Genomic DNA, 26,503 nt, shown 5'->3' on the forward strand with positions numbered 1-26,503 from the left:
CTAAATTATTTTCCAAAGTGGTTACACCAATGTATCCTCACACCCACTCCACACAGGATATGACTTTTTTTTTCATTTTTTGCCATTCTAATGCATATGAGGTGCTTTCTTGTTTTAGTCACAATTTCTAGATTACTAATGAGGTTGAGCACCTTTTTATATGCATTTGCAACCTGTGACTTTGCCCATTTTTCTACTTGTTTTGGTTTGTTTCACATGGGTTTGTAGGAGTCTCATATATTCTGGAAAATTTGTGTGTGTGTGTGTGTGTGTGTGTGTATCTCCTAGAAAATATGTATATTCTGAAATATATATAGTCATATGTGTAGGTGAGCAGATTTTTTATTTTTTATTGTTTACCTGACACTTTGGAAACCAAAATACCAGTAATCCATTCTATAATGTAAAATTCAGTTAATGGATTTCTTATGAGAAAATAATCTCACTTGATTTTCTGATCTAAAAAATGTATAAAATATTTTATATATTTGATTATGATGTACCAAAAACTCTATAAAGAGCCAGTTCCTAGCATGTCCAAGAATATTTCATCATAGGGTCCAATACAGTAGAAGAAATTTCTCACAGCCTCATTTTAAACTTTCTATATCAATCAAAATAAAATCAGAAAACAGATGGTACACTCAAGTTAGGAAAATTAGGAAAATTACAAAAGGGCGAGTGGATACTGAGAAGCCAGAAGAGATAGCAGCAGTGAAGCTACCACTACCCTCGAAGGAATAGGGGAGGAGAGCTGGCCAGAGCAGGACCTCGAGAGACAGCGCAGTATGGAGTGGGCTGCCTAGGCAAGAGCAGTGACCTTCTGTTGAGAGACACAGCAGCCTGTGGCAACCTCCCAGGAAAGAACCAAGGAAATAAATACCTGTACCCCATGTTCCCCTCTCCCTCCCTCCCGTCTCCTGCAGAAAGCCAGAGAGCATGGGTGCCTTTGGTGTAATCTGTGCCAAACAGCCTTGCAGAGCAAAGAATGGTATGAAGAATGGTGAAGAATGGGCGTCGAGGGCACACTGAAGAAATTCAATACCCTTGCCCAGCCAAATCACATCAGATTCTACCCTGTGTGTGTGAGAGGCAGATAACTGAATGAAGCTATGAGGAATTTTGAAACATTTTCCTTCATTCCTGAATATGAGTTTAAATCATGAGTTGCTAAGCCAAGAGATCCACTTGAAACCCTGTACAAAGCATAGGCTACAATCAATAAAAAGTCATTTAATAAAAATCAGAAATGTTAAATAATTCACATTTTCTTGTAAACCCAAGAGCTCTACTTGTTCTTTTTACTGAAATGTTCAGGATAACTTTTTGAAATTACATAGGGGTAATAAGAACAAGGAGGTGAAAGATTGATAATAGAGGCAGATACATGGTTCATGGAATACTTCATCTCCTATTTTCCATCTTCCATCTCTGCCAAGGAGAAAGATGATTGAACAGAAAATAGTAGAAACTCATTCAGATGAGAGATGTAAAAATCCAAACTGGCGGAGAGATTATAAGAGAGCCCCTGGGTTCAATACATCAGTGCAAACCTCCTGGTCCCAACGAACTCCATCCCTGCCAACTACTGGAAGGACTTGGTAATAAAATGAGCTGCTATTTATTATTGAAAAATAATCTTAGATACTGGGGCAGGAATGGGCAAGCAATTAGACAGGTTTTCAAATATCACTTTAAGCCAAAGAGAATAACAAAGAGCACTTAAATATGCCTAGGAGTCAGGAAGGACAAGTCATGATTTAATGAATTAACAGCACTTTCCTTTTTACCCATACTCTGCCAGACCGGTGGTAAATCAGAGGAAGCTGTCAACACTCCGCTTCAGCATCTGATCTCAGCATTTGACAGAGACTCTCACATTGTGAACAAGATGGAGGAATGTGGCCCATATGATCACAAAGATAGATGCTAATTATGAATCAATGTCACCCAGAATTTCTAATGCCCTGGGATTCTGTCTTCAGATTTGTCCTATTCATTGAGTAAATATCTGCTTGTACAGCAAACTGGCTTGCTTTTCCATATCTCTAATGGCTAGGAGAGATAGCCAATATATTGAATGACAGAGTGATGATCCAAAGGCCATAACAACAAGCCAGATTTAACAATAAAAATCTTAATTGGAATAAATGGAAAACCCTACACTTATTATCTCTCTCTTCCAAAATCTACCAAAATTACAGTAGATAAGTTTTTCTTTAAATAAAAGTGTAAGTCCACAGAACGAAGAGAATGAGTAGTTAGGAAATGTGAACAGTAATTTGAAAGATGGAGAATAAATAGTAACTGTTTTGGCAGGACCCACCACCAAAGTGCCTGCAAAGAGGGATAACAACGAGAAGGAAACCAATTCACCTGGAAGCCTCCTGGAAAGGCCTAAGATTAGGAGGCCTAGATTCTGCAGAAGGGAGTGGTGAAGTATGCAATGAAAAGTTAAAATCTGTGAAAATATTTATAGAATGAATTGCTAAGTGAGAGTGTGTTTCCATTCATTGAAGAGGTTCAACGGAAGTTAGACAAATGCTAATCAATGTTATAAAAGTGGTTCAGGCATTGCGTAGAAACTTGGCTCAATGGCTTTTAAAGTTCCATCATCTCCAAAATCTTAATGATTCTAGTCACCGGATTCCTAGACTTTGGTACCTTCTGTATGTAGTTCCTACAGGTGCCCTATAGGTGGGGCTGTGGTACAAGACGAGCCTCAGCAAAGGGCTACCCCTACCTGATTCTCCAGGGCTATACTAGAGTGTCTATGGTAACACCTAACAACGAGAATGTTTCTGAATTATTAAAATCAGAAACCTGAACCCATCAATTCAGAACATCTAGGTACAGTAGTTCTAATGATGCATGAGCCTTTATATGCATTAATTTGTCATCCTTCTAGACTCTGGCCTTCTGCTTTATTCCCATCTCAGCTGTGACACTTCAGTGTTATCAGTCATTCTTGGACAGCAAAACAAGTCTTATGCCAAAGCAACTGCTCCTTCATATCCCAGGTGTCCTGCCTCATTATGCATACGCTTTACCTCAGGGCTCCTGGAAGCTTGGGGCTTTATCTCCCTTGATTTAAATAATAATAAAAAGAAGGAGGAGGAGGAGAAGAAGAAGGGGAAGGGGAGGAGAAGAAGGAGGAGAAAAAGAAGGAGAAAAAGGAGGAGAAAATGAAGGAGAAGAAGAAGAAAAAGAAAAGAAAACATTTTTTTCCTGCACAACTTTAGGCCAGTATCTCAAGTACTATGGTCTCTAGCTCTCCTTCCTTTCCCAGGAGATTTATATTTTTCTTCTTAAAAGCTACTACTTAATATCTAGCTCTTTCTGACAAATTTTGCTACTCACCAAGGAACACCTCCATCAACTCCACAGATTCAAATAACTCTGCTTCTACATTTAGGTTCAAATTCCAGGAAAACTTTCTAACATTAGGAATCTATAAAACTGTCAAATCCACCCACTGTTGGTATAACTTCCCTCTTTAAACATACTGATTTTTTTTTTCTACTGCTATTAGTCCATCCAAAAACTTGGGTGCCTTTTTTATGTTGGGTTTGGTCTGGTTGACAAAAAACTATGAGGTGCATGGGGAAAAACATCCACACTCATTCTTCCAGGGACTAGATTTTCAATAGTAATGGCACGCTTGTGCCTGATTCCAAGTGCATGCCCTAACTTGGTCCATTCCATGCTGTTAAAGAACAAAAAATCTACCAAGTGAATTTAAAGGTTTAATTGGTTTTACTAAACAATTCGTGATTCAGTATAGCTCTAGTAGGGTCCAAGAACTTGCATTCTTGACAAATCCCCAGGTGATTCTCAAGCTTTTGATTTTGAAGTCACATTTTGAAAACAACTACTGTAGCTCTAGGTTGATGGTCCTTAGATGAGATAATAAGTTATATGATTTAGAATACAGCATCTATGAATAAGGAGATTTCAAGTTCCATTCCCTCAGCAAGAGGCCCTGGGCATAAAACTTTTAATATGGACTGTGGGCAAGCAAGCCATACTCTGATATTTTCCCTGTCTAGTCTTTTTTGAAGTGAGATTCAACAGCATTCACTGAGAGCCTACCATGTGCCAAGCCTTCAATGTAATAAGCCCTGGAGATACAAAACCAGGTAATTTTCACATGTAATAATCAAGGACTCAACTAAATGATTTTAGTAACTTGTGAAAATCAAGACAAATATGTTGGTTCTCTTTTGAATACAAAGACACAGTAAAAGAAAACTACAGAAATTCTCAAAATTCTCTACTGAAATCATTGTGGTGGAAACAGAAGAGTGAGAGGTATACAAGCAAGAAACGCATATCCAAAAATAATTAATATAAAAGAATTAGTTATAAACTACTCAGAATTTCTAACTCTGAGTAAACCAAAACAATATTATGATCAAAGACACTAGGTTCTGTGCTTTCAAAATCCAGCTTCATGCAAAGGAGTAAAGTCAAATTTATCTGAAAAGGAGGAGGTGTTCAGCAGATCTGCAAGAGGCAGGAAAAAGCCAAATACAGGGTCCAGCACAAATAATACCCCTTTTTTATTACAAAATCATGAGCATGTAATTCTGTAACATAACAATATCACACTCAAGCACACCATATGACATTTTAGGGGAAATGTTCAAATTAAAACTATAAATTATTACACCCATATTATTACCCTACCAACCACACTCAAGCAGGCCTTACCTCTGCTGGACCCTGTACATAGTAGCTCTAGAAAAGATTGTATATAACCAGCCTGTGAAGGGGTTTCTGTGAAGAATAGTGTGCACTATTCTTCCTTGACTGGAAAACCCCAGAAGAAAAGGCTACAAATCTGCTCCTTCTCTAGTCATGCCAGGTTGCAGCACTCTTGCCTTCCCTTTTCTGGTTTTGGCCTCATGCTCTGCCCAAATTCAGAGTGGATTGTGTTGTGTTATATCGTCCTCTAGTGGTTTCAAAAATGTCTTGTCTTCCTTTTTTAAAAGCAGTATTCATCAGAGGACCACACAAAAAGATGGTGCTTAACAAATGTCTGTTAAGTGGACTGGAATGAATGACAGAGATCCTATGGGATGGTTGTGACTAGACAGGCCACCCAGCTCAGCTTCCCTGGGAGAATGGGAACTTAGGCCATCACTGACTTCCTTTAAAGCAGGTAATGCAATCCAGTTTGCCATTGCCTCTTACACAGTTTCAGGAAATCCTATGTAACTATTTTGGGTACTATACCCTGGGAGTGCAAAAGTTCTAAAAATGATAACTACAAGTTCTCTATTGATACGGACAAATACAGTGAGTTGAAGTGTTTAAAGCTGGTCTCTTTTCCAGAGTATTGTGTGTGGTCACAATCTCGGTCATGTCTGAAATGGGAACACCTCACATGCTGAATAAGAAAGCTGTGTAAGCTTACGGTTCATTAGTCTTTCTTTTTATTAGTTTAGCCTATTGTGTGATGGGGCTTGGGGTATTTTTTCTTCCATGTATCCATTCAACAAATGTTTGTTGCTTCTACTATGTGCAAGGTATCGTGATGGTCAGTTTGGGAAGGGTGGGGGAGGAGGGTATAGGTGAAAATGAGACATTTCTTTGCTCTCAAAGTGCTTGCCATGTAGGAAGAAACCAGAGTACATACAGTTTTTAAAAATATCTGAATGTAGCAAAAAAAAAAAAGTGTGATTGCTGCAGAAATATGTAGAGTGAAAATCAAACCTCCTTTATCTTTGACTTTCTCTCACTGTTGCTTCTTTCCTATTATCTTTTCAGACAGGTTCTCTGCATACACATAAATCACTAAATTTGTATTTTCTTTTTGCACAAAAATAAGCATAAAACGACACATTATTCTGCCTCTTGTGTTGCACTAACTATAAGAAGTTCTACCTCATTTTAACTGCATAGTATTTCATTAAATGAATACACCATTATTTATCAGGAACAATGTCACTAGCTGTGTTAACACCGAGCAAGTTACTTAAACTTTCTTTCCCTTAGTTTCCTTACCAGTAAAGAAAGGATAATAACAATACTATCTCATATAGTTGTGAGGATTGAATTGTTACATTAAAAGTTGCTTAAAAGAGTGCTTTAAACCTTATAAAAATTAAATAAGTGTTTTCATTATTATAGGCACATATTACAGTCTTTTGGTAACAATTATTCCTATACTTAATATCCCTGTAATTATGCCTTTGCACAGTTGTGCAATATATAGGTTAAATTCCAAGATCACGTACATATTAAATTTTGATAGATGTTGCCAAGTTGCCCTTGAAAGAGGTAATATGAATTTATAACTGCCAATAATACAAGAATCCCTGTTTCCTCACACCCTTGACCACAGTCTATTATGAATTTTATCAGACATATAATTAAATAGGTGATACTAACTTCTGTGGGTACATGTGTCAAGAACTGTGAAGAGACTAAGATTTTCCCTGTTTGCAAGCTCACAATTAGCCTGCCATGGTTTCCTAAAGCTGACAGAAGTCCCAAGATGCCTGGCTCATAGACAAAGGACTTTGTCCCTCATTAGGAAGCATGAACCTCATGTTGGTATTACTTCACCATGTTTCCCCCAGCCCCAAATAATGCATCCCATGATGATGGCAGCCCAAGTACAACAGATGCTAAGCATGCAACTGAGTTTAGGAGACTCTAGTCTTTTAAAGAGGCTGCTAACAAACCTGCCTGACCTTTGATATAGAGGATGGCATTATATAAAGACCTAGGCTTTCCCCTGGATAATCAGCAACCACCAAGGCAGCAGAAGGCAGTAGCCCCGAACTGATTAATGGCCATGCAGTCCAGACCTCTGCAGGCTTAAAGGTAACATCTTGACCTAAGTTATGTTTCAGTGCCTGAGCCCTAAAATAGAATGACCCCAGGCTATTTTCCCATGAAACCAAAAGAGGGACATAAGAAAGTACCTCAGAGCTATCCTGAAGACCTGAAGAAATGATTCATCACCTTTACCTCACCTCCAACCAATCACCTCTCAGCACGACCCAAAACCCCTATCCATGGTGTCTCGTGATTTTGCCCTATATAATCTGTAACCTACCCACCATCAGAGAGTTTGGGCTTTTGAGAATCAGTTTCCCATCCTCCTGAGTGGCACCATTCATAACAAAATGGCCAATATTTCTCCACTGCAATCCTTGGTGTCTAGAGTTTGGCTCTGCTAGCTCCAGGTGGATGAACTTTCTGTCCTGTAACATGATGAGTCTGGAGTAGCTTTCTCCATTAAGGTGCAACATATTAGATGATTTTTATGAGCATTGTACTGCTCCTTAGTTTAAAATAAAATACATTTACAAAATCTGTGAGCCACTTATTGTTATTCAAGGTCTGGTACCATATCACCAGTACCATTCAGTTTTCTTAATTACAAACAACCTTCATTCTGACTACTTCATGCGGAAATTTGTTAAGGGAAATTGGGTAATTCAGAGTCTCTTGGAGGACAAGAGAGCCCTGCTCTGAAACTATACAGTCAGAAGTAAGGCCTAAACACACAATGGAGGGAGGCCATGCTGCCAAAAACATAGCTGCCACTGCCATTTGGCACCAATGATGCCTAAGGTTAGATACCAGAAGCTCTGCCACTGTTATTTCCAAATTCCTAGATGCCTCCTTCACACCAGAAAATCAGTGTCCCCACTTGCTGCTCCTTAGCTAAAGTCGCACCTGGATATATCTGATTGGTGAGACCAAGGTCACACGTCAGAACTCCAGCTATAAGGAAGTCTGGGAATGTGAGCTTTCTGGTTTCAACCTTGTGAAGGTAGACAACGTAATGCGGGAAATGACCAAAATATATTCAGCCTTGTAGTGGACAGGTAGAAAATGTAATGTGGGAAATGACCAAAACATATGCAGCCTTGTAGGGGACACTCTCAGTAAGTCTTTGCCCAAATCCCCTTGGATCCATTTCCTATATTTACCCGTGCCAGAAGCACTCCTCACAGCCAGCACCTTCTTGTCTTTGCCCGAAAACTGCTCCAAAAATATCCAAATTCCCTTGTGCTATGGTCTGAATGTTTGTGCCACACCCCCAAGATTCATATGTTGAAATCCTACCTCCCAAAGTGTTGGTATTAAGTTACAGGCCTTTGGAAGATTATTAGGTCTTGTAGACAGAGCCGTCATAATTGGGATTAGTGCTCTTATTTAAAAAAAAAAAAAAAACCAGAAAGCCAGCTTTCCCTTTCCGCCATGTGAAGACACAGCAAAAAGGCATCATCTGAGAACCAGAAAGTAGTAGGTCTTCACCAGACACCAGATCAGCTGGCACCTTGATCTTAGACTTCCCAGCCTCCAGAACTGTGAGAAATAAATGTGTGTGGTTTATAAGCCACCAGTTTACGGTACCTTTTTACAGCAGCTCGGATGGACGAAGGCACCTTGCCACACCCTTGCTTGTCTTTCTTCCCTGTCCCATTTTCCCACTCTCCTGCCAGTTTTTCATGGGAATAGTTACTAATAAATCACTTTCACACAAATCTTTATTTCAGAGTTTGCTTCTGAGAAACACAACAAGTACCTTGAATTGGACCTAGCACATGGTAAGCACTCGATAAATATTCCTTGGAAGGAAGGAAGCCGGCGCTCAGTTGCCCCCCATGACAAAGTCCACTACATTCTCCGATCCAGGCTCCTGAGGTGGCTTAAGAAACAGGCCCTCCCCATCTGGTTCTCTGACATCATGGGATCAGTTGTTATTTATGCAATCAGGAAGAAAGCCACAAAAAAACTGACCCTGAAGTGCACTTTGCCCATCTAGAGGGTAATCTTGTCTTACTAGTTATATAATAGATAATAGGACTTTTGCAGGGGAGGGAGGGGGCGGTTAAACTCTGTAACAGAAAATAATGCTGATCTTGAAAGGGTTTTCTATAAATTAAACAAACCAAGAGAATTCCTGGTACATAGTAGCCTCTCCAAAACGGCAGTTCCTTTTCTTGCTCCTTCCAGCTGCCTGAAAGCTAAATAGAGAGAAAATGTTTCCTCTCCATACTTGTCACTGGGTGCAAATGAATCAAAACTAGATTTTTAAAAAATAACAACTGGACTTCAGGAGAAGGCTTAGCCAGCATAGGCCAGTATGATTTGGCAGTGCTGCAGAGAAAAAGATGGCCTACATGGTCAGGAGATTGATTACATACAAAAAGACCAAACCAAAAAGTCAATGCATTGAGGATAATGGGGGGCAGGTTTCTCACTCTCATAGAAGAGAGGTAAAAATGTAGAAAGGGGAAAGGCTAGGATAAAACATATAAGATTGGATAATAATTGGGAGTATGAATATGAACTCCTAGTTTCTGTCAGATAAATGATGAATAGAAAGATGTACCTATGTATCTAATATACATACATACGCATACACATTTTGATGTGTGTTTGTGTGCAAACATAATTCCTAACTCTGTCCAGTGATAGGTCAAAGAAGGAGTGAGAACATCAGCAACAATGAGCATACCCAACATCCCATACCTGGTACATAGCAGAGCCTTGGCAAAATGGCTAATTCCAGACAAAAGACAGGGAAAGTATATAATGAATCTGGAGCATCTTGTACCAAAAATATGGAAATTCTCAAAGAATGATAAGGATATGTCAAAATGACACTGGAGGCAGCCTTGATGCTCCCACTGGTTAAATCTGGAAGAGTTTGGGGCATCAAAATAATGATGGCAATTGATTACAATCCATTGAATAAAATAGGAACTCATGAGCTCATACTGATATAAACAAGTAGATAAATAAATCAGGAGACAAGAAAGTTTTACCTGACAGTAGAAGGTCAACTAATAAATGTAAAAGGGATAATTACCATTTGGAAACCTTTACAGCAGTAATTGTTTTGGTCAACGTGCAGAATGGATACTAATATAAATGAGTTAAAGTGTGAACAGAAAAAGAATCTTTAGTATCTTTAGAACCTCACAGTACCTCTAAACAAAATATTTATTCATTAACATTAGATTAGAAAATCTGGTAGACATTATCTCACCAAATGATAAAAGTTAACTTCACCAGTAATGAAAAAATCAGCATCATGTGCCTTCTGATGTGAAGCACTAAAAGGAACAGAGATTCACTTCTGTGGTATTCCTGCCAAAAATACATATCCTAAATTCAATCATGAGGAAACATCAGACAAACCCAAACTGATGAAGATTCTGCAAATAATTGTCCTGTCCTCTACAAATATGTCAACGTTCTGAAAAAAAAGGAGAGACCTGGCCTGCTCCAGATAAAAGAAAACCAACAAGCATGACAATTAAATGCAATACATCATCCTAGATTGGATTCTGAAATTACACAACGTCCATCTGGAAAAAGCCCCACCATTGTTAATATAACGAGAACAATTTGCGCAACATCAAAGTAACCTGGCAGTCAAGGAGAGTGGACTGGAATGCCATGCATGAACAATGATGACTTCACTGTACTAGTCAGTGGGGGTGGTAGATGCCACTGAGTGAGCATGTGTACTGTGTGGCCGTGGCATTCAAAATCACTGAGTATAGCAATGAGTCTGCATCAAGTTTTATATTAACCTTGAACATCCCTCCACAGTAACTATTCAGATGATTCAGAAGGTCGCAGCTATGAGCAACTGGTAACTGGCAGCTTCATCACAACAACGTGCCTATTCATGCACCATGTCTTCTACAGAGTGTTGTGGCAAAACATCAAATCACCCAGGGGACTCAGCTCCTCTACAGCCCAGATTTGGTACTCTGCAACTTCTGGCTTTTTCCAAAACTAAAATCACCTTTGAAAGGGAAGAGATTTCAGACCATCAATGAGAGTCTGAAAAATACAAAGGGGCAGCTGATAGTGATTGAGAGAACTGTGCAAGGTCCCAAGGTGCCTACTTAAAGGGGACTGAGGCATCATTGTCCTATGCACAATGTTTCTTGTATGTTCTTCAGTAAATGTCTCTATTTTTCATATTACATGGCTGGATACTTTATGGTGAGACCTCGTAGGACTTTACTGGGAAAACATGTAAGATATTTCTCAAAGACCATTGTAGCGTCAGAGATCTCCATGAGGTCCACTGAGGTTTTTGAGGACCGCACCACTTCTCAACTTCTCACTCTGCTCAATTATGTTTCCTTTCCATACCTTTCACAGTTGTTTGTCTCAAAAGCACTCCTTAATAAATATCCTGCCTACTAACCTCCATCTCAGACTCCGCTTCTCGGAGAACTCAACCTGTAATAAAAAGAGTAAATAGGATTTTAACAAAAGAAGGTTGAGGTAGAGAGTATCCTGTGCAAGGAAAATAGATGAGCAAAGTCTTCTACTAGAAGATAAGCAGAACAGCTGAAGGCAGCAAGAGTTCTCTGTAACCCAAAGAACAAAAGGCAGCCTGATGTAAGATGAAACTAAAAGGATAGGTTGTGGCAATTCCATATGCGATGTTGTTGGCTGTGTTAATGATTTGACTTTGCCTTAAGCATAATGTAATGGAAAGCCACTGGAAGGCTGGAGAGTGAAGAGTGGTGCACTGTAAGATTTGCATTTGGAAAATATCACTATTACTGCGGCACATATGAAAGGCAGATTGGAAAAGGGAAAGAGTGGACTTGGAAAAAACTGTAAGGATGTTACTGTAGTGGTCTAAACAAAAGATGATAGTAGCCTAGACTTTATAGTAGTGATGGAGAAGGAAAATTTTGGATTGATTTAAGAAATATTGAGAAGGTAAAAAATCAACATGATTTGGTAATTGACTGGATATATAGCATAAGGAAGGGGAGGTGTTAAGGATGATGCTTAAGTTTTTGGTTTGCTTAACTGAATAAATGGTGCCAGACAATGAGGTAGAGAGTATTAGAAGAGAATCGGGTTTAGGGGAAAGATCATACATACACTTTTGGACATAAACAACTTGAGCTTCTTTGAGACAAGAAAATATGGAGTTCTAGAAACCAAGGGAAGAGAATGCTTCACAAAAAAGGGAGAGATTTATGTTGAAAGCTATAGAGAGATGAGGTAACATACTGATGAAAAATATCCATGAGAGAGCTGCTTCAGAGGAATGATGAGTACAGAATCTGAGCTGGAATGAGCTAAGTGAGTAGGAGAAAAGAAAACAGAGACACTTTTCCTTCCACCCCCACCACCAAAAAAAAAAAAAAGAAAAGAAAAGCCACACAGTTGTAGGAAATGTACTCATATTGGCTTAAACAAAAAGTGTCATAATTCTAACCAAGTCACAAATATTAAAGGAATTCAAACTGCTTGGAATGAAATTTAACTTCAATTTATACATGTCATTTTTCCTTGTGCTCTCCAGAATTAGAAATGGAACTAGCTCTAGAAAAATATAATTATCAGTTGTTGCCACTGCCATTCTGATTAGAAAATAAGAATTCTACAAAGAGACTTTCGGCCAAGATGGAGGCATAGGTAGATACACTTTGCCTCCTTGCATGACCAAAAGAAGGACAATGGCAAATTTAAAAACAAAAAATAATCAGAACTGCCAGAAAACCAAACTGTTTAGAAGTCCAACAACCAAGGGGTTAAAGAAGAAACATTTATTCAGATTGGTAGGAGGAGTGGAGACAGGCAGCTGGGGTGGAGAGGACACACGGAAAGGCAGTGGCTGGCGGATCGGGTGGTCCCATATTTGCATGCGGAGAAACTGTAACAACTAGGGAGCTAGACAGATCATGCAACCCAGGGTTCCAGCATGGGGAAATAAAACCTCAAAACCTCTGGCTGTAAAAACCTGTGGAGGTTGTGGCAGCTGGAGAAACTCCCAGTCTCACAGGAGAGTTTATTGAAGAGACCAACAGGGTCCTAGAATGTACACAAACCCACCAACCAGGGAATCAGCACCAGAAGGGCCCAATTTGCGTGTGGGCAGCAGGGCAAGTGACTGAAAGCAGGGCCAGAGCTGAGCAGGCAGCATCGTTTCTTCTCGGACCCCTCCCCCACATGTAGCACCACAATCCAATGGCATGGGTTGCCCGACCCTGGTGAATACCTAAGGCTCTGCCCTTTACAACATAAAGGTACATCAAGACAAAAATATATATATATGGATCAAATGAAAAAAACAGATCAAAGCTCCAAAAATAAAATTAAGCAACAAGGAGAGAGCCAACTTATCAGATGCAGAGTTCAAAACACTGGTAATCAGGATGCTTACAGAAATGGTTGAGTATGGTTGCAAAACAGAGGAAAAAATGAAGGTTATACAAAGCGAAATAAAGAAAAATATATAGGCTATCATAAGTAAAGGGAAGGAAACTGCAACTCAAATTATATATTTGGAGCAGAATGAATAAATAAACATTCAACCAGAACAGAATGTAGAAACAAGAATTCCAAAAAATGAGGACAGGCTTAGGAACCTCTGGGACAACTTTAAACGTTCCAACATCTGAATCATAGGGGTGCCAGAAGGAGAGCAAGAAATTGAAAACTTATTTGAAAAAATACTGAAGGAGAACTTCCCCAATCTGGCAAAGGAAATAGACTTCTAGGAAGTCCAGGAAGCTCAGAGAGTCCCAAAGAAGTTGGACCCAAGGAAGCACTCACCAAGGCACATCATAATTACATTACCCAATATTAAAGATAAGGAGGGAATCTTAAAAGCAGCAAGAGAAAAAGAGACAGTTACCTACAAAGGAGTGCCCATAAAACTATCAGCGGATTTCTCAAAAGAAACTTTACAGGCAAGAAGGGGCTGGAAAGAAGTACTCAAAGACACGAAAGGCAAGCACTTACATCCAAGATGACTATCCAGCAAGGCTATCACTTAAAATGAAAGGGCAGATAAAGGGCTTCCCAGATAAGGTCAAATTCAAGGAGCTCATCATCACCAAGCCCTTACTTATATGAAATGTTAAAGGGACTTATCTAAGAAAAAGAAGATGATCAAAAATATGGACAGTAAAATGACAACAAACTCACAACTATCAACAACTGAACCAAAAAACAAACAAGCAAACAAATTAAGCAAACAACTAGAACAGGAACAGAATCACAGAAATGGAGATCACATGAAGGGTTATCAGCAGAGAGGATGAGAAGGGAGAACGGGGGAAAAGGTACAGGGGATCAGAAGCATAAATGGTCAGTGCAAAGTAGACAAGGGGAGGTTAAGAACAGTATAGGAAATAGAGAAGCCAAAGAATTTATATGTACGACCCATGAACATGAACTATGCGGGGTTGTGTAGTGGGGGGGATGCTGGTGGGAGGGGGATACAGGGCAGTGTGGAATAAAAAGGAGAAAAAAATGGGACAACTGTAATAACATAATCAATAAAATATATTTAGAAAAAAAGAATTCTACAAAGAATAGCTACTCAAAAAAATGCTACCAAAAAAAGTCACTTGGACACCATGAAGCAAGAATGTCATTCTTTGGTGGACTTAATCCATCCCACTCTGGACCAATGTGTGTCACCTGATGCAGGCAAAAGATATGAACATTTTTGTGCAAATTCAATAAACAAATATAATGCTATAAAACATTCTTAATTTAAAACCTCAATATAGCTTAGGGGTATTGTATATTTGCTCTCCCATTTGCCTCAAATAGAAAAATACACATCTTTTGCTTTTAAAGATCGGGCCTTTCCCTGTGTTTCACACAGAGGACCTGTCTTCCCACAATGTCTTTCTCCCATATCCAGAACGTTACCCGAGTTCCAGGTCAGGTTCTGTCTACCAGTGAGTCTTTTCTGGTTAGACCCATATCACACCTTATTTGGGAAACCTTAGCATTTGTGCCTTTAACATGAAACGTTGCCAACCAGGCCCTGTTCTAAAATTGCTAAATATTTTCCAGAATAGATCATGAAGCTCCAGTGGGTAGAGACTATGATTCCTCATTCTTTTATGTTACTAGGACTCTTTATGTATATTCAAATTAAGTACAATACTGTAAACTATTCATAATTTACACTGCTCCAAACCCTATTTTCTTTTCCAAATCCTAGTCATCCAATTTCCTATGAGTAAAAATAATTTATTGATTACTATACACCATTCACTGCTATACCATTTACACATACAATCCTCCCAAGAAAGCTAAGATACAGATATTTCTATTACTATTTCTATTTTACAGATCCGAAAATTGAGGTACAGGAAGTACCAAGTGACACAATTGTTAAGTGGCAGGGTTGGGGTTCAAACCAACACACACACAGGAAACCACGTTCCTCACTTAGCAACAGAAAAAATCGCTCTGCTCCACAAGAAGGCGCTGTATCCGCGAAGGCCACAGGCGGCGCCGCAGGGACAGGTAAGCGTGCCCGCCGGGTCTAAGGAAGAGGCGGATGAGGAACGAGGATTCGATTGGTCACCCCGCAGTGGGAGGAGCCTAAGGCTCGGCCAAGGGAAGCGAGAACTCTGTTATACGCAGGCGCGGCGCTGGGCACTCCCCCGGGAGTGAGGGCTGCTGGGCTCGATGACGTGGCCTGGCAACGTCCGACCCGGTCCGCCTCTTGGGAACCCAGCGCCTCGAGAACTACCCGCGGCCTAGTCCCGACGTGATTGTGCTTGTGAGCTGGTTCCGGGGACGGCGGCAGCGGCCCGGCCTGCGGGAACCCCACGTGGCCACTGCCATGGGAGAGTGACACGCCTGCGCCCGCGGCTCCGCGGCAGCGGCGAGACATGAGGAGACCCCGCGGCAGGAGCAGCGGCGGCGGCGGCGGCTCCTGAGCCCCGGGATGGAGGAGAAATACGGCGGGGACGTGCTGTCCGGCCCCGGCGGCGGCGGCAGCGGCGGCCTCGGGCCGGTGGACGTGCCCAGCGCTCGGTAAGGGACCGATCCAGCGGCAGGCTCCGGAGCCTCTCTCAGCCCGTGCCTGCGCTCGCAGGCTCGCTCGCTCGCGGAGCTGGACGGCTGCTCCCTGGACTCCACCCGGGTGTGCGCGGTGACCGGCTTTCCTCTCGGCCCCATGACAGCCCGGAACGCCCTCCTTGGTTGAGCGCGCGCCCTGGAGCCCTCCGTCCTCTCTTCCTCTACTTCCAGGCTGCTTCTTGCTTTCATTGGCTCCTCCGTTCCCGCTGCAGAGTGAATGCTCTAAAATCCAGGAAGGTTCCGCTTGAACCGGTGGTTTTCTGGGCAGACCGTTAACCTTAGCACTGCCAGCCGGTTCACGTGAGAGAGTCATCTGATCGAAGCAAAGTATTTCTGTTGGCCGTTTCTCCCTAAAATAGTAGTAGTTCAGTGACTACTTAACCTTTCTGACATCTTCCTGCGTAAATTAAGGGAAGATGTCACCATCCTATCTTCAGGCGAATAAACCGGAGTTCAAACAAATGAACTTGGAAGTTCAGGTTAGCCCCGCCCATCAAGAGTCCAGCCCGTCATCAAGTTTTCTTTTCCTTTCTCGGTTTATTTTGTTAAATAAGAAATGTGTGCTCATTGTCCAAAAAATTAAAACAGTACAGAAATTCAGAGTAAAAAGTGAGGATTCCTCTCCTCCCCACCCCCCGCCAGTGCCCCACTGGCCCCTCAAAAGGTAAGTACGCGACCACTTTCAAGTGTGCCCTTGACCTGTCCTGAGTTGTGAAGTAGAGTCAATGGTGCGTGAAATATGGCCCAACCATTTGGTTAGAACTGCTATTCATTGCCTTCATTTTTTAATGAGGTTAAGGTTTTGTTGTTCTTGAATATTTCTTTTGAGACTTAAGGGTTGTTTTGATAAATTCTTTGAAATCATAGAAATAGCCTTACTAAAAACTATTCTTTGTGAAAAAGAAAAAACAAAATGCTGCAACAGACCTTAAATCAGCTATATTTTTGTAGTACAAGTTTAATTTTCTCATTCACTTTGAGAAACTCATGTAAATAACTACATATTGGATTTGTATTTCAACATGACAAATGCAATAGGGGATTCTGGTCTGGATTTGGTCCTAGAGAGGGAGAATGCTGTAAAGGACAGTACTAGATCATTTGACAAAAGTGGACTATGTCCCTGGCCTGGTGGCTCCGTTGGTTGGAGCATTGTCCCCTGCATCAAAAAGTGGCAGGTTCGATTCCTGGTCAGGACACACACCTAGGTGGTGGGCTCCATCCCCCGTGGGGGCATGTTCGGTAAGCAACCCATCGGTGTTTCTCTCTCTTCCTGCCTTACCCTCTTTCTAAAATCAATAAGCATGTCCTCAAGTGAAGATTTTAAAAAAAAATTGGACTATGGACAATAGATTCAAGTACCCTGTTAAAGTTTCTGGAGCAGGTAACTGCTGATTTTATAAGAGAATGTCTATATGCTTAGAAAATACAGATATTTAGGGGTAAAAGAGCATAGTGTTTGTAACTTAAATACATAGTTGAGAAAAAAAGTGTGCAATTAGAGAGAGAGAGAGATAAGGCAAACGGGACAACACGTTAACAATTAGGGAATCTAGGCAAAGGGTATACTATTCCTGCAACTTTTCTGTAAACCTGAAGTTATTTTTAAATAAAAGTTTTAAATTACTATTTACTCAAAGAGTTTATCCTCTTAGATAGATGTGGGAAACAGTCCTTTGCTATCTTATTTGCATTACTTAGCAGAGCTGCCCTTCTATTGTAATTCATTGCAGAATCAAATTCAAGACTGGTTGAATTTTTAAAATATTTCAGGTTGCAAGAGTTTTCCTTTATAAAGACTGAAAATCAAATACTGCTTACAATCTGCAACAAAAACTAATTGGCAAATCCTTTAAATGTGGAGGTTTTTTAATACATTAATTCAAATACGAATTGTTTTAAATGTTTCAGTTTTGACACCTATAAGTTCTCTGTAGAATAAGGCAGAGGGTGACAGCCAGCATTTACTGAGCTATTCCTATGTTCCAAATGCTTTGAGTATAGCATCTCACTTAACCTTTACCACAGAGCTGCAGACTGTGTAGCAGTGTCCTTGTTTCACAGACCAGGAAACTAAGATATAGAAAAGTAAGTCTCTCACGGTCACACACCTAATAACTGAACTGGGAGTCATTTATCCCAAACTCCATGCATAGTGCCTTCTGTATAATAAACACTTGAATATTTATTGAATGAATTATATTTGAATTACATGGGGAGAGGGGTGTTTGGTTTTTATTTTTATTTATTTACTTATTTGTATTTGAGAGAGAGAGAGAGGAATATCAATCGTGCCCCAACTGGGGACTGAACCTGCATCCCAGGCATGTGCCCTGACTAGGAATCGAACCAGTGACTTCAGTTTGTGGGACAATGCCCAACCAACTGAGCCACACTGGCTGGGACTGTTTGTTTGTTTGTTTGTTTGTTTGTTTGTTTAAACTGGAGAACTGTGAGCTGTTTCAAGTGAGCAAAGTCCAAGAAACAGGTTTAAACTCAAACCCAAATTTCAGTAATTTCAGGTTTACGGACGCCAGTGATAACTTTGATGAGGCAATTAATGGCAAATAATGATTTTTAAGTTGAGGAGATGGATTGGTTCCCCATCTCTTGCCCAGAGAGTCAGTAAGTGGCTCAGGGGCCAGTACTCCTGTTTAAAAGACTCCTTTTTCTCCCCCTGTTCCTTTTAGTAAATTAAGCTGTTCATTGTTTCCCTCTGCAGTAAACTAGGAATGTCTACTTAGTGGTGTATGTGTGGTTACTTGGCCTTCGTTAGTGTGTCATTTTTAGCCCAACAGGAAGACTTCATTAATTGAAACTTTAAAAATCAAAGTATCCAAGTTTTGAAATTAAAAAATAAACTTTCTAATTTAATAAATAACGAAAGATCTTCAATATACATTGTGTTAAAAGTCACATAACAATATCAGAAAAATGTATACAATCGTGAATATATCTAAAATATGTGTGTCCATTCATAGAGACACAAAGAAAAAGGTTTGGAAGGATGTACGTACCAAGTTGGTCACCGGTGAGGGGAAATTGGGAATTATTTTATTTAAAATTTTTTTAACAACCAGCTGCTCAGGAATTACTTTGTAATCTTTTCTTTAAATTAAAAGGGAAATAAAATTAGTGTCAGATCATATTTGTAACATCAAGAAGTATTTAATATTCCATATGATTAAATCTTGTTATTTAAGGGAAAATTTTTCTTAAGTTTTGTTGTTTTAAACAAAAATTTAGAAGTAATTTTACATATTGCTCCGATCTTCTTAAAACAAGTATATTAAATGTAAGTTACCATTTCCTTAGTGACTTCTGGTCATATTGAGCATAATCTGGTGAACTGGGCTTAAATAGTCACTCAATGATGCCTTCCTAGTGCTAGTGTTTTTGCATATGCTGCTCTCTGTACTTTGAAATACCATTTCCCTTTCCCTGCTTCAGAGTATCTAGTTAGTCCTTGTATATACACTTACATATCTCAAACTCTGAAGGCAGTCTTTGCTTCCCTAGTTAAACACGAGTCGTCACAGACACTTCTCTGTTTGCCAGGAAAGGGGACATGGCTCTTCCCTCTAGTGGAGAAGGCCCTGAGCCCCCCTGTCCAAAGGCTTTTATTAAGAAGCAAATTACAAAGTTGCTTCCGTACCTATTCCTTTAACCCTGTTATTTACCTGAGTCACATAAATACTGGTTTTCCTGCCTATCTTTCTAAGACCTCAATTCCTTGAGGACAGGGTCTCTTTTATGTATCTAGTATCTTGAGTAGCACCTAGAAATGTGTTTAGTTGTAAGTAACCAAACTAAGAAAACTTTAAACAAATAGGGACATATCCTTACATCACAGAAACCAGAGACTGCTGCTATTTGCTCAACCCCTCAGTGGTACCTGGGTCCAGATTCTTTACCTTTGCTCTCTGCCATCCTAAGTGTGGCTTTTATATTCGAGCTTTTAAAATGGATAACATTTTTTAGATTTTTTTTACTTGCATAGATTTTACTTGCATAGTAAAATATGCAAAGAATATTTGAAGAATGGCCAAATAGCCCCATGAGGGATGTACAAGGCTCTTGCTAACATAATATTTCGCAGACTGCTGTGATTTTTAATGTAACTTTATTTTTCCTGGTCTTTTTTTTTCTTCCCTACCTCTTCGACAGTGTTGTTACTTGTGTCCGTGTTTTTTCCTGCTGCCTTATCTTTATGTCTAGTTAAAAAATTGAGACTTTGAGCTTTCCTTTACTTGATTTCATTCTTTATCTTGAATTTATGGCTGAGTTGCTGGTACTTTAAATTACCAGAAGCTTGACTGCCTCTTATGTACTAAATTACTGCACTATATACAGGGTCTGGCAGAAGTAAGGACTGCTTGAGAGTGATTGGTAGGGTGATAATATGGGTGTAATAATTTATAGTTTTAATTTGAACATTTCACCTAAAACATCATATGGTGTGCTTGAGTGTGATACTATCTTACAGAATTACATACTTAAGATTTTGTAATAAGAGATTTTATAATAAAAAAGGAGTGTTATTTGTGCCAGACCCTGTATATTACTGACCTAGACGTTACTGTATCATGTAAGTATAATTATAGACATATCATTCTTTAACTTGGTAAATATTTGCTGAACACATGCTATGTCAGTCCCTGTGTTAGGGACTGAATAAACAAAGGACTGTTAGCTCAACTATTATTTATATTGGCTAATTATGAATTGCTACCATGACCAGAGTATTTAATTAGCATTAATATAGTTAATTTACTTACATCTGTATGACTTTTCTGTCTTGGGAGAGTGTCACATGGGGCGCTCCTGGATCTGAGGGTTACTGTTCAGAGCCAGCTGAGGGAGCGGGGCTCCAAATCCTGCAGAGCCTGTCCTGGGGTTGTGACTAATGGGGGAAATAAACACAAGTCGTCACAGACACTTCTCTGTTTGCCAGGAGAGGGGACGTGGCTCTTCCCTCTAGTGGAGAAAGCCCCAAGCCCCCTTGTCCAAAGGCTTTTATTGAGAACCATATGCACAGGTGTATGGATGCAAAGCTCATCAATCAATGTCAAAAGGCTCTGTTTACAGAAAACATAGAGATCATAGATAACAACTGAAGGAACACAGGAGATCTGCCTCAGGTCAGGGTCTATGAATAATGTAAATAAATCTCCTTCCCAGGATGAGCCAGTTATCATAGTTCTTGAGGGAAGAATAAAGGGTGCTTAGAGGAACTTACTTCTAAGCCTGATTTCCCCCTGGGAACCACCCAATCCAGTTTAGGGTTGTACCTGCCTTTAGTATTGTTTCAAGCCTGAGCCAGGCGGGCAGGACAGAGCCACCAAGAGATAAGGAGACTTCTTTCAGATAGAATGAGGACTCCAGCCAAGCCCAAACCGAACCGAGGGGTACGGACCTGTTTGCCCGTTTTCTGTGTCCCCCAAGTCCTTGACTGCCGCCCATACTGGCCGTTTCTGTCTTAGGTTGTCCCTCCTCATGAGTTATCATATCCATCTTTGACTAACCAACCATCACAGGGCCAAGCAGAGTGATATGAGGGAGGCAGGGGCTGCGCCCTTGCCAAGGGGACAGGTTTTGTCTCCTCAGTGGCCTGTTTTCCCAAGGCCTCCTTGATTAGCTCCAGCCTTGAGGCCCTCTTGCCTGTTGGCAAGGCTACAGTCCCTAAAACCAGACAGAGCATTTCCCAACACTTTTCCCTAGCTTAAATGGGCCAATATCTAAATTAATCTTAGATTTTAATATGCATTTTATCTTTCATGTTTAAGGTGATTTTATTCTTCATGTGGGACAATGCGAATGTGTAATTGGAAACAGTTTAGAAGATGGGAATCTTCAAAGCCTTTTGGCTGAACTTTGATTTTCTATGTGACATACTAAAATGAGCATACTTAAGAGACATGAGCTTGACCCTAGCTAATTTTGTGGACTTAAATTTCCCTTGTTTAGGTTTGTTTCATTTTTGGTTTATGTATTTTTATGGTTTTTATAGTGACCACACTACTTATATAATAAGAAGAAAAGATTACAGCATTTCTTGTGATTTCAGTGATACCGAAACTTGTTTCTGCTTTTATTTTTCAGGTTAACGAAATACATTGTGTTGCTGTGTTTCATTAAATTTTTGAAGGCAGTAGGACTTTTTGAATCATATGATCTCCTAAAAGCAGTACACATTGTTCAGTTCATTTTTATATTAAAACTTGGGTGAGTGTACATGTTTTTTTTCCTTAATGTTTTTTATTGCTTGGATAGTCTTGTTTTAACTGAGTATTTTTAGGAAATTTTACATTGAATATTTTGAGATAGAATATCCAAGGTTAGCAATACAAAGGTTGATTTAAAAATATATATATATGTGTGTGTGTGTGTGTGTGTGTGTGTGTGTGTATATATATATATAAAATATTCTAATAGCTTGCCAAAACATAGATTTTACCTTACTTTGTGTTAATGAGGTTTTTGCAGATTTCTGGCATAATTGAAGACAGCTTGATTCTTATTCGGCTTCAGCAACAATCTTTTACACTATCTCACTTCAGCTAGCCTCTGAAAATCTCTACATCTCTACATGCCTGAGCGAATAAGAGGCAAGCAAATAATGTCTTAGTTTTTTTTAATAAAAATAATTATGACTTCACAGACTCCCTAAAAGGGTCTCAGGGGCCCTGGGGGTTCCCAGGCCATACCACTGGTATAGTCCAACCTTCCCGCAGGCATAAAATGTTACCTGAGACTTGTCTTAGCAGAGACATTCCCTGTTCTCTAAGTTAAACCATGCTGGACTGTATTCACTGCATGTCCCCCTCAGAGTACAACTTCCTCATATAGTATAAATTTTATATTATTCTTCATATAATAAGAAATTCTCTCCAAATAGAGATTCTCTAGACCTTGAGATTGATAATGATCATCCTCTGTGTTAAAAAAAAAAAAAATGTTAGAAGGTTCCTGGAAGTATAATTTTAGTAATATTATGGAAAGTGATACTTGATGACTAGGAAATTTTAAGCACTATTTGTATGCACTTTTATATAACCCTTTTGGGAGTTTGAAAGGTAAGAACATATAATTAGTACTCTCTTCATTTCTATTATTTCAAAATTCGTTATTACTAAATAATCTGAGAAGATTGGACTAATTTTCTTTGGTATTTCAAAGTATGAAAAAATATTGACTCCTTTTCTTCCATGGCTTGCGAACTGGTTCAGAAGGCAATTACAAAAGAAGAGTTCCCAAAATGTTCACCAGTATAGTTTCTCTAGAGGTTAACATACCTTTCAGGTTCTAGTATACTTGTCTAAATAAATGTCTTTACTTAAAACTACACCTTGTATATAAGATTGATTAATATATTACTGTTTTAATATTCTCAGGACTGCATTTCTTATGGTTTTGTTTCAAAAGCCATTTTCTTCTGGAAAAAGTATTACCAAACACCAGGTAAGTTTTTTGCACAGTCCTTTTCTCCTAGCTGCTTCCTGTTCAGTGGGCCAGATGACAGTGCTCTTTCCTTGTTCGGGGTTACTTAAATAATTTAAGTGCAAAGCAGAACATTTCCAGATTAGCTTGTCTATTCAGAATTCGAGCTTCAAGAATGAACTGTAGGAGACATGCTTCGCTTCCTCTTGCTGCCACAGGGAGAGTTACAACTAAACTTCAAAACAACACCCAGAACTGTCAAAATATCAAACTGTCTGGAAGGTTGACAACCAAGGATATAAAGAAGCCACATTCATCCAGATGGTTAGGAGAGGAGGAGACAGGCAGAGAGATGAGGAGACATGGTGTGGTGCAGAGAGGCAGCAGTGGAAGGGGCAGTCCCACATTCATGTATGGTGGATAAAAATCAGGAGGGATACCATGGGAGTGAGCAATCCCAGCCCCAAACCAGACCACACAGCCCAGGGTTCCAGAGCAGGGAAAATAAGTCCCTATAACTTCTGGCTGTAAAAATCAGTGGGGGTTGGAGTAGCCAAAGAAACTGCCGGATTTTCAGGAGACCCTGCTTAAATGGCCTGCACAGTCTTAGAATGTACACAGACCCACCTGCTGTGAGATTCGCACGAGGGCAACAACTAGAAGGTTGCCGGTCATATATGGGGAATGGGTGAAGTGACTGGAAACTGGCCAAGTGCCAGTCAAACCTCCAGAAGCTAGGCAGCAGCCTTGTCCCCTCTCCAAACCCTCCCCTGCTACAGAGCCACAAAGCAGGGTGATGTGGTTGCCCAACCCTCGCAATTACCTAAGGCTCCACCTCACACAATTTACAGGTGCATTTTCTATGATAGGCCATGCTATTAAGACAGGGAGCCAAAGCAACTCTACCTAATACACAGAAACAGACACAGGAAGACTGCCAAACTGAGGAGACAAAGAAATATGGCCTAAATGAAAGAACAGAACAAAATCCCAGAAAAAGAAAGAAACTGTTAAAACAGAGATAACCAGCCCATGAGAGGCAGAGTTCAAAACACTAATGATCAGGATGCTCAAAGAACTCATTGAGTATTGGCAACAACACAAAGGAAGAAATGAAGGTTACGCTAAGCAAAATAAAAATCTGCAGGGAACCAACAGTGAAGGGGAGGAAGCTAGGATTCAAATCAACAATTTGGAACATAAGGAAGAAATAAGCATTCAACCAGAATAGCAAAAAAAAAAAAAAAAAATTCAAAAAAACAAGGATAGCATACGAAGCCTCTGGAACGTCACCAAATGTACCAGCATCTGAATCATAAGGATACCAGAAGGAGAAGAGGTAGAGCAAGAAATTGAAAACTTACTTGAAAAAATAATGAAATAAAACTTCCCTAATTTGGTGAAGGAAATAGATGTCCAAGTCCAAGAAGCACAGAGTCCCAAACAAGTTGGATCCAAAGAGGACCACACCAAGACACATCATAATTAAAATGCCAAAGGTTAAAGGTAAAGACAAGATCTTAAAAGCAGCAAGAGAAAAGCAGAGAGTTACTACAAAAGAGTTCCCATAAGACTATGAGCTGATTTTTCAAAAGAAACTGCAGGCAAGAAGTATTCAAAGTGATGGAAAGCAAGGACCTACAACCTAAATCACTCTATCCAGCAAAGCTATCATTTAGAATGGAAAGGCAGATAAGGTGCTTCCCCGACAAGGTAAAGCTAAAGGAGTTCATCATCACCAAGCCATTATTATATGAAATGTTAAAGGGACTTATTTAAGAAAAAGAAGATCAAAACTATGAACACTAACATAACAAACTCTCCACTGTCAACAAATGAATCTAAAAAAAACAAACAAGCAAACAACCAGGACAGGAACAGAATCATAGATGTGGAGACCATTTGGAGGGTTATCAGCTGGGAGGGGGAAGGTGGAGAATGAGTGAAAAGATGCAGGGATTAAGAAGCATAATTGGTAGGTACAAAATAGATGGGGGGGGGGGCGGTTCTTAAGAATAGCATAGGAGATGGCAATGCCGAAGAATTTATATGCACGACCCGCATACATGAACTAAGGTAGGGGATTGCTGGAGGGAAGGGGAATACCAAGCGGAGAGGGGCAAAGGGGGAAGAATTGGGGTAACTGTAATAGTTTAATCAATAAAATATGTATTTTTAAAAGAACTGTAAAGTGCTAAGGTAATGGAATGTTTAAAAATGCAGAAGAGGGCAGAAAATTTTTAAAGCATGCATATGATTATTTTCTATAGTACAGGATCCTTCCTTATTCTGAAAGATTTACAAATCAGACATGGAGACATACATGCCCCAAAGCCTATACAGATGTCATTGGAAGGCAAGGTAGAGCATAGGAGTCAACAGTTAAGGCCTCTGGAGTCAGACAAATTCATGTTCTGTGTGTCCTACTTACTAAATCCTTTTTTGGGCAATAATTTTCTCACCTGTTATGTGGAGATAATAACTCCTTTCCTTAGGAATAAATGAATTAATGTATCTAAAGTTCTTAAAATAATGCCTGGCATATAGTGAGTATGCAATACATAGGATAGTTGCTGTCACCCTCATCATCATCATCATCCTTTTTAGACACCTAAGGTTCAAGATGCATACCAGAAATGTCCTTCATTCTGCATAATCAGTCATCTCACATTATCACCTGTTTGGATAGCAGTTATGCCCTACTAGATGTTTGCTTTATGCCATAACTTGGAAACCTGTGCCATGATTTTGTATTAGAATGACAAATTTAAGTACAATACCTCTGTTTTAGAGACCAAAGATGTTTTTAAAAGTAGGATTAATATTTTAAACACCATCTCAGCTTTTTTTTCTCTGTTTCAAATAACTGAAGCACTGAATATTCCTGATGGGAAAGAATTTAAAGACTAGCCCTGGCTAAGTAGCTCAGTTTATTAGAGTGTCTTCCAGTACACCAAAATTGCAGGTTCAATCCCCAGTCAGGGCACATACAAGAAACAACCAATGAATGCATAAATAAGTGGAACAAGAAATCAGTTTTTTCTTCTTTCTCTCCTCCTGTTCCTCTCTCCCTCTCAAATCAATAAGTTAAAAACAAATTTTTTTAAAGAATTTAAAGACTAAAATGTTAAATGTTAGCAAACTAGTAAGAAACTAATGAGGTGGAAAACCCAGAAAACTGTAATGTATGGAAAAAGATTTCAAGACCTAA

At 39.6% G+C, this 26,503-nt stretch overlaps 1 protein-coding gene across 1 annotated transcript in view; it reads left to right on the forward strand.

Moving 5' to 3' along the window:
- Nucleotides 1–15,461: 15,461 nt before the first annotated feature.
- Nucleotides 15,462–26,503, forward strand: part of SLC30A5 (solute carrier family 30 member 5) — a 29,790-nt gene continuing 18,748 nt past the window's right edge. Inside the window, exons 1-3 of the mRNA XM_054578451.1 lie at nucleotides 15,462–15,807; nucleotides 21,955–22,077; nucleotides 23,247–23,313. Of these exons, the coding sequence (XP_054434426.1) occupies nucleotides 15,719–15,807; nucleotides 21,955–22,077; nucleotides 23,247–23,313 (279 nt within the window). The 5' untranslated portion in view covers nucleotides 15,462–15,718. The remainder of the gene's footprint in view (nucleotides 15,808–21,954; nucleotides 22,078–23,246; nucleotides 23,314–26,503) is intronic.

This window comes from Pteronotus mesoamericanus, unplaced genomic scaffold (assembly GCF_021234165.1).
Source record: "Pteronotus mesoamericanus isolate MK-2021 breed Mesoamerican mustached bat unplaced genomic scaffold, CSHL_Meso_final contig_50, whole genome shotgun sequence".
Classification (NCBI taxonomy): Eukaryota; Metazoa; Chordata; class Mammalia; order Chiroptera; family Mormoopidae; genus Pteronotus; species Pteronotus mesoamericanus.